Below are 8,107 nucleotides of genomic sequence, written 5' to 3'. Positions count from 1 at the left end.
AATCTTGTTTCAATCTTGAATTTTGTTGTTTCTGGTTCTCTTTTGTTTACAAGTTTTATAGTATTTTGGTTTTTTCTCCCCTCGCTAGGCTTAATTGTTCTAGGAGGTCTATTTTTGTTTTAGTTTCCCTCCCTTGTCTATTGCACTTCTCACGTCCCCAGCCCCCTCTCTGGTCTTCTCCCTTGTCCCTTTAGTCGACCTCTTGGTCACCCCTCCCCGCCCTATGCCCTCCTTTCTCCTTTTTTATATACCACCCCTCGTTGCATCTAGCCTCCCCCTCCCCACTTTGTGCTTTTGAGTTCCCCTTATGCCCTCCCTTTTGCCCCTTCCCCTATTTCATATGTTCTAGTGAGTCACCTTCCCCTTCTGCCTAGCCTTTGGTTTTTCCCTTTCCTCTTTATGGCTAAACATCGATCATCTAGGTCATCTTGTAGAGGCAAGCAAAGACGTTCTAGCCCCTACTCTTCTCCAGACTTCAGTCCTCCCTCCATTTGTGGGACTCGAGCACAATCAATTGTAAGAGCAACTATGAAAAGATACATGGACATCATCCTTGCGACTATTTAGAGAGCAATATTTGACATGGAAGAACAAGTAAGGCAATCCCAGAGGTACATTCCTCACGTGGACCGGGAAACCAAAGACTGGATCCCAGACATTGGGAACTGTACTAGTTTATTCATAAGGCTATGTTTATTACGTACTTTGAATTTTGTACAATTTAAATAAATTATATATATATTTCTTTATTATTATTATTATTAGTATTATTTATTTATTTTCTTATGAATAAGACTAATTCTATTAAAGATACAAAAATAATGTTACATGGAGGCACCGACCTCTGCAGAACCTGTCTCAGAGAAATTACCAAGTATTAGAAAACAGTGACTGAAAAGGCGACTGCCCTTAAGGGGAAACCAGTCCAAAAAAGTGAGCTGCCCACGCAGGGGAACCAACTTATAATTTTCATGTTTGAGAGTTTTTTCAGCAAGACAAAAAAACCAAAAATACCCCATGTAACAGCAATTACAGCTTAAAACAACAAAAAAGACCCCAGATATGGTGACCTGGTGTCTAAGAACCTAGAAAAAGAACCAAAGTCCGCTAGGTGTCAACAGGTGGCAGGGGCTCCTCCACGATGAGACACCCGTAAGCATAAGGGTCATCGTCGGCTTGCTGCTGGCCACTGGTCGTGGCATCCCGCTGCTCTTTGCCACCTGGAGTGTTCGTCCCGTCTGCCACCTTCCCATTGCCATCTGGGGTGTTACTCGTCCTGTTCGGGGCTTCCGGGTTAGAGAAAGCAGCATCCATCCTGTTCCAAGCATCACCCTGTGAGCTATTCCGCTTGCTATCACCTGTCCTATCCAGAATGATGCTAGCCGGGACTGTATTGCATTGTGGCTCCTCCCTGAAGGCGACAAAGATAGTGGCGATTATATGGGGGCAGTCCAGGGTGCATCTGAATTGGAATTGGGTGGAGTGAGAGGGATCCATTATAGGCTCATAGTCAGCTTGTGGGTGCTGGGTCTCCGCATTATGCCGATGGCCAGCCCTCTTCCGCTGTGGGTGATGGGATAGCGACCCCTGCTGTGAGCCATAGTCGAAGGTGAGGAGGAGTTCGCCTAAGTCGAATCAAACGGGGACAGTGAGGGAGGGCGAATTGCTCTCCCTCGACTGCTTCCCTGCGACTTCTCATTTTGTGCCTCAAGCAAGGCATATTTGCTTGGTGAATATGGTTCGCTGGGTGCTTGGAGGAGCTGGAGAAGGGATAAAGTGGGTTGTGGAGGCAAGGGAGTGAGGAATACAATTGCTTGAGGTGTAATTGAGGTCCGGAAGAGTAATTCTAAAACAGCAAAGCGGGTTGTGAGAGAAATGAGCATCATCGATTATCTCAATGCAGCAGAGAAGTTGACATCTTCTCCCCATGGCTATTCTAGAGCTTGGTTGTGCCGCTACGGGAAGGCAATTGCAGGTGAGAGGAGGCAGAGTAGGGGGGGGACGCAGAGCATTCTCCATCTTAAGGACCAGAACCAGAAGTAGGTGGCCTCGGCTCTCTCCCTCCATTAATGTTTTTTGGCTTTCAGGCTTCATTGAAATGCCATAAATTATGGCGGTGGGCGTCTCGGTAGCAGTGCGGGTGGCCATGTGGCCATACCACTTGCTTGCCCGGATGATCAGCATTGTACCGGCACCATTAATCACCCGCATCCGGGGATTTTCTTTATTAATTTTTTTTTTTTTTAACTGTAACGGTTATGGAATTTTATTGAATCTGGTGGAAAAGGAGAGGGGCTTTGCCGAGGCAGCCCTGCTTACAACTTGCTTGTGCTTCTAATACAGCTGCTGAAACAAACTATTATGGAGGAGTTTCTATGAAGCTATCCTCATTGATGAAGAGCCGCCCTCTGACCAGTGCGCTTCCTTTGTTTGCCATCAAGTCCGCTTCACTGTTGGAAGTTCTGAGAATATGATATAATTTGGTGGTTGTAAAGTATGAAAGAGCTCTTTTTAGTCTTTCCAGAGTTCTGTTGAGGCCTGCATTTCGGAATAACTCTCCATCCCTCAACTTCTTTATTAGAATCTCCGAGTCTCCAAAGATCTGGATATCCTTGACCCCTTTTGCTCTGGCAATTTGGCAGGCTTTAAGGAGGCTGAGAAGTTCTGCTTGATTGTTGGTCTTCACGCCGAGGCCCCAGTAGAAAAAATCTCTGGAGCGCCCTTCAGGAGAGAAGATGATCCCACCGGCGCCCGAGGGGCCAGGGTTACCTTTAGAAGCCCCGTCAAAGAATATTGTATGAATGTTTTGAGCTCTCCACCACTTCTGGAATGTTTCATCTGCATCTCTTTTCTTCCAGGTTGGGTGCTCTAGATTAGGTGCAAAGAGAGTTTTCCTGTTTTGCAATGTAAGCTTTCCAATCCAACGCTTCTCAACCTGCTGTAGAGTTGCATCTTCTTTATAGTACTGTTGCTGCACCGTCTCTAGGAGAAGAGATCTAGCCTTGGCTGCTACCTGCAAAGAAGTTAACTGGTGTTCCTTGAAGACCTTCTGATTGCGGGCCAACCAGATTTTCCAGCAGACGAACTTGGGCAGCGCATTCCAAATTTTATTCCAAATCGATTTTTGCTGAATGTGTCGAGGGTACCGACGGCTCCATTCAGAAAAGAGATCCGGAATTGTTATGTGAGCTGGGGAGGTTATATGTAGATCTTGCAGCGTATGTTCCCAAACTGCCTTTGCAAATTGACAGTCGATAAAAAGGTGTTGCACAGTCTCGGCGTGGCTTCTACAGAGGGCGCACCAATGAGGGCCGGCAAAACTTCTTTTTGCAAGGTTATCACCTGTTAGGATCTTATTATGGATCAGGGACCAGACAAAAAAATTGATTTTCGGAAGAGCAGTGGGAGCCCAAATGTTTTTCCAAAGCGCTGGACTGTGCTTGCTGTTTCCTTTTATTTGATATGCTTTGTATCCTTCCGCAGCAGAGTAATCGCCAGAATGGCCCCAACCCCATCGATCTGTCATTGCTCTGTGGATCGGGGCGGCCTCTTCGAGTTGCTCCATGAAGATGTTCAGTTGATGCAGTAGATGGGCTGGTGGTGCAGGGATTGCCCAACCTGTCCAATCGCCTTGCTGGTCCCATTCAGATATGTCATAGAGACTTGTCTTCCCGGTAGAGGTTAACCACTCTATTAAACCTGCGATTTCTTCATTTTCCTTTATGGCATCTCGCCCCATTATCCTATCATTCCAGATGCTGGTTTTCTTGCCATTCCCCGGTATTCTGTAGATTTTACTATTGAAAATTTTGCTGCTCTTGAGACAGAGTTTCCACAAAAGAGTGTTGTTGGCTGTGTGGTCCAATCGAAGGTTTCTTAACTCATCACTGGTAGTGTATTTTGAGCGAAGAGTGGCGCTGACAGGGTGACTTGGCTCTTTATACATTTTCCACAGGATCTTGCTGCCTAGAGCAAGGTTAACCAGAGAGGGATCTTTGATTTGCAGACCTCCTTCATCGAAGGGCTTCTTGACTGTTTCCCAGTTGACCAGGTGCAGTTTCTTGTCATTGCCCCTGCCCCCTTGCCAGAGGAAATTCCTAAGAAGAGAGGAGATTTGGTCCATGATATTTCTGGGAGCAAGCAGAAAGGCAGCTTGGTAAATTATTAAAGAGGAGAGCTGTGATTTGATTAAAACAACCTTACCTCCTTTTGTCAGCCAATGGCCTCCCCATTTCGAGATTTTGGCTTTGAATTTGCAGATTATGTCACTCCACAGCGATCTTTTGTTCACTCCTGAGATTATAGGGAGACCGAGATATCTGATGCTCTCCCATTGTGAATGCCCTTTGAATCCAAGAGTGTTGGCTATGTTAATGAGTTCCTGGTGGTTTGTATTCCAGCTGAAGACTTCGCTTTTGCTTTCATTTACCAATGCTCCTGAGACTTTGCAGTAGCTCCTAATGACCTTGCCAAAGGCTTTTGCAATTCTGATTGAGGCACCCCCCAGAAGAATCGAATCATCTGCAAATAAAGCATGGTTTATGGGGCTTAATCTACTGGTGATTTTGAGGCCCGGGATGGAGCCTGACAGTCTTTCATCTTCGAGTTTTCTGCTTAATGCTTCTGCCATTATGATGTAGAGATAGGGAGAGAGAGGGCATCCCTGCCTGATGCCTCTCTTCGCTTTAAAGAAGTTTGCAGGTCTGCCATTTATGAGAGGAGCTATCCATGGATTGTTCATGCAGGCTTTTAGAAGATTAACAAACTGAATGGAGAAGCCAAAGGACAGCAAGACTTTGCTGAGAAATTCTCTATTAACTCTGTCGAACGCGTTTGCCATATCTAGCTTTATTAACATGCCTTTCTCCTTTCTCTGCTGGCTTGTGTGGATGGTCTCTTGAACTTGGATGACGTTGTCGAGGATGTGTCTACCCTTCACAAAACCTCCTTGAGATGTTGAGATGATTCTAGGGAGCAAGGGCTTCATTCTATTGGCCATCAGCTTTGCCAAGATCTTATAGGAAGCATTACATAAGGAAATTGGCCTGAATCTGGCAAAAGTTTCCGGGTTAGATTCCTTGGGGATCAGAGCTAAGTAGGTTGAGTTGGTGCTACCACCTACTTTGGCTTTTGACATGAATCCCCTTACCATCCTTTGGAGGTCATATTTTATTATGTCCCAGCAGACTTTGTAGAAGTGAATGGAAAAACCGTCCGGTCCGGGGGCCTTGTCAGAGTCCATGGACCAGATGGTTTTGATAATTTCTTCCTCTGTGACAGGTTTACATAACTCTGCATTGTTCTCAGGCGAAATTAAGGAGGGTATGTGATTGAGAAATTCTGCTTCCTCCATTTCTTCACCTTGATCATCCGAGCTGAAGAGATTCTGAAAGTGTTGTTCTGCAGCTTCTTTGACTTGTTGATTGCCCTTGCAGATTTGGCCCGTCATAGTCTTTATTTCTGTTATGTGGTTCCTAGACAATCTAGCCCTGTACTGCCGGTGGAAAAAAGAGGTGTTGCGGTCCCCTCCTTTTAGCCACAGGCTCCTTGATTTTAGTCTCCAATATTCTTCCTCGTTTCTGAAAGATTTATAGGCTGCTCTCTGCGCTCTAATTTCCTTTTCCAAGAGGTTTTCATTAATAATTTTGCTTTCCATATTATTTTGCAGGGAATGCAGGGCCTGGACAGCTGCAACTCTTAGAGAGGTGGGGTTGGGCGCTGGCTTCTTGATCCATTCTTTCAAAGCTTTTTTAGTGAGCTTCAGTTTTTGCTCCCAAACAAAGCTTGGGGATCCTGCAATGGGGGTGTTCCAGGATGCTTTCACCGTGTCCATAAAGCCTTCTCTTTCAATCCACTGAGGAGAGAATCGAAAGGGAATGGGGCCCAAGTCTTCTTCATCTTCTAGGCAGAGCTGAACTGGCTTGTGATCCGAGGACAATTTGGGCAGGATTTTTGATGTTATGATTTTCTTGTTCATGAGGAGAGATTGCACTAGAAAGCGATCGAGCCGAGTAGAGATGTGGTCTGTTCCAGATCTATTATTTGACCAGGTATATAAACCGTGTATTGGGTTAAAGTCATGAAGATCCCAAGTCTGAGCGATTTCCTCCACAACGCCCACCATAGGGTCCTTGTGATCAGTGCCTCCTCTTTTTTCTTTGGCTTTCAGGACAATATTGAGATCACCCGCGAGGATGATGTTGTTAGGGGCTTCCTGTTCGAGGAAATCTGCCTAAGACTTCCAACAGTCTCTTTTTTTCTGAATAGTTAACTGGAACATAAAGATTGACCAAAGAGATAGTTAACTTACTTGAAGTGTGGGTGAGTTCTGTGTAGATCCAGTGCAAGGTCTCATGAGTGCTAATCAGCTGGAATAGTTCTCCATTCCAGAGCGTTGCCAGGCCTCCCGAGGATCCCCGAGCGCTGACAGCTATGCCTGAGTTCTTCTTCCATTTTGAGTTTCCGGTTTCTAGCAGGGCTTGTCCTGCTATCTTAGTCTCTTGGAGCATGAGGATATCTGCAGGTTCCGATTTTAGAAGGTCTTTTACTGCTTCGACTTTTGCGGGGCTCCCCAGTCCTCTGCAATTCCAAGAGACTAATTTCATTATTTACCTATGCTTGGGGTGGAACCGCCCTTGGAAGTCCTGGGCCTGTTACTTCTCCCGATTGTCATTTCTATCGTGGATTGGCTCCCTTGGGTTTTGAACCTTTCTGCTTCTTCTTCTCTTTTTTCTTTACGGGATTTCCTTCCTGGTCTTTTTAATGGCCTCTCATAGAGTTCTTCTTCTGAAGACTCAGAGCTTATAGCTGGCTTTTTCTTCGCGATGTCAGCATACGTGGGACTTGAGGGGCTGCCTTGGTTGGCTTCAATGTGGATTTCACCTCCTGCCTCTTTGCTTTTTGGTGAGGTTTCCTCAGGATTCTCATTAGCCTGAGCTTTGGTCGGCAGATCTGGTTGCGCCTCCTCAGATCCTTTTTCGTTATCTCCTGTTTCCTGAGCTGGGGTATCATTGTTCCTGTCACTTGTTGGAGCGCTTTTTCCTGAGTTTTTCTTTGCTTGGACTGATCTTTGGACTAAGGTCCATTGTTCTCCATTCTGTTTCTCAACCTGTTCCTCTGCTTTCTTCTTACAGTTCTTGGCGAAGTGGCCATAGCCATGACAGTGTCTGCATTTAAATGGGAGCTGTTCGTAATCAAGCTCTTGGATGTGAGACCAACCTGCCACCGTGAGCTTGATCGCTTCCGGCAATCCTTCTTCGAGATCCACTTCGACGCAGATGCGCGCACAAGAGTATTGATCTCTTCTTACTGCCTGATCTATATACTTGCCTAGAGCGTTCCCAATGGTCTGGAACGATTTTTGGTTCCAGCAGTGAAGGGGCAGATGGGGAAGTCTTACCCACACCGGTACCGCGGATGGAACATCTTGAGTGGGATCAAAATCTGGATTCCATTGATTTAGATAGAGTCCCTGCGGCCCCATGAAGTAGGGGCCGTTTCTGAATATTAGGCTTCTGTCTTCTGAGCATTCAAAGACAAAGACGAAGTACCCTTTGCCCACGAAGTAACTCTTCACACCATTTTTTATGAGAGATTGCCAGTTTCTTTGGGTCCATTCCTCCACAGATTTGGGAGAGGGCCATAGGCCTGTAAACTGGCCAATGAGGCCTTTTTCAGACAGGTTCAGAGCGGCTTTGCAGGTATCCTCCTCTGGCAGGGCAACAGAAGGGATCGATTCCAACCTTTTAATGAATTTTTGCTGGGTCAGTGAAGGTTGCCGAAGTGATCCGTTCGCTATCAGATTCTTGAATGCTGAAACTTCAGGGGGCGGATCCGGTGGGGGAGAAGGGCCCTCAGGGGCCTCCATCTGATTGCAGAGGGAGGGGGGGAGCTGTGCGCTGGGGCGCAGCAGCCAGAACAGGGCGGCGGGCTCAGAACCCTAGCTGCGGGCCGAGCTCTGAAATCCGCAGGCGGTCATCGTCCTATATGCAATTATTTTTGTGCCTGCAACTTCTACCCCTTTGACATCAATGGGAAAGGGTTGCTCCCAAAATCGTTCTTGTTCATGAAGAGTTTATTGATTAATTCCAAGGGCTTGTTCATTTTC

The 8,107-nt window shown here is 46.3% G+C and overlaps 1 protein-coding gene across 1 annotated transcript; it reads right to left on the bottom strand.

Moving 5' to 3' along the window:
• Positions 1-2,359: 2,359 nt before the first annotated feature.
• LOC149244951 (uncharacterized) lies at positions 2,360-7,867 on the bottom strand. The gene is made up of 3 exons (XM_089436889.1): positions 6,837-7,867; positions 6,311-6,579; positions 2,360-6,228 (listed from the first exon to the last, which is right to left on the bottom strand). The coding sequence occupies exons 1-3, from the start codon at positions 7,865-7,867 to the stop codon at positions 2,360-2,362; spliced, it is 5,169 nt and encodes a 1,722-aa protein (XP_089293015.1).
• Between the last annotated feature and the right edge of the window lie 240 nt (positions 7,868-8,107).

Source organism: Pinus tabuliformis, chromosome 7, assembly GCF_031772625.1.
Source record: "Pinus tabuliformis cultivar Carrire ecotype Pingquan chromosome 7, CPIR1, whole genome shotgun sequence".
NCBI classification, from domain to species: domain Eukaryota; kingdom Viridiplantae; phylum Streptophyta; class Pinopsida; order Pinales; family Pinaceae; genus Pinus; species Pinus tabuliformis.
The sequence above is the reverse complement of the archived record's forward strand: the minus strand, read 5'-3'. Positions and strand labels throughout refer to the sequence as shown.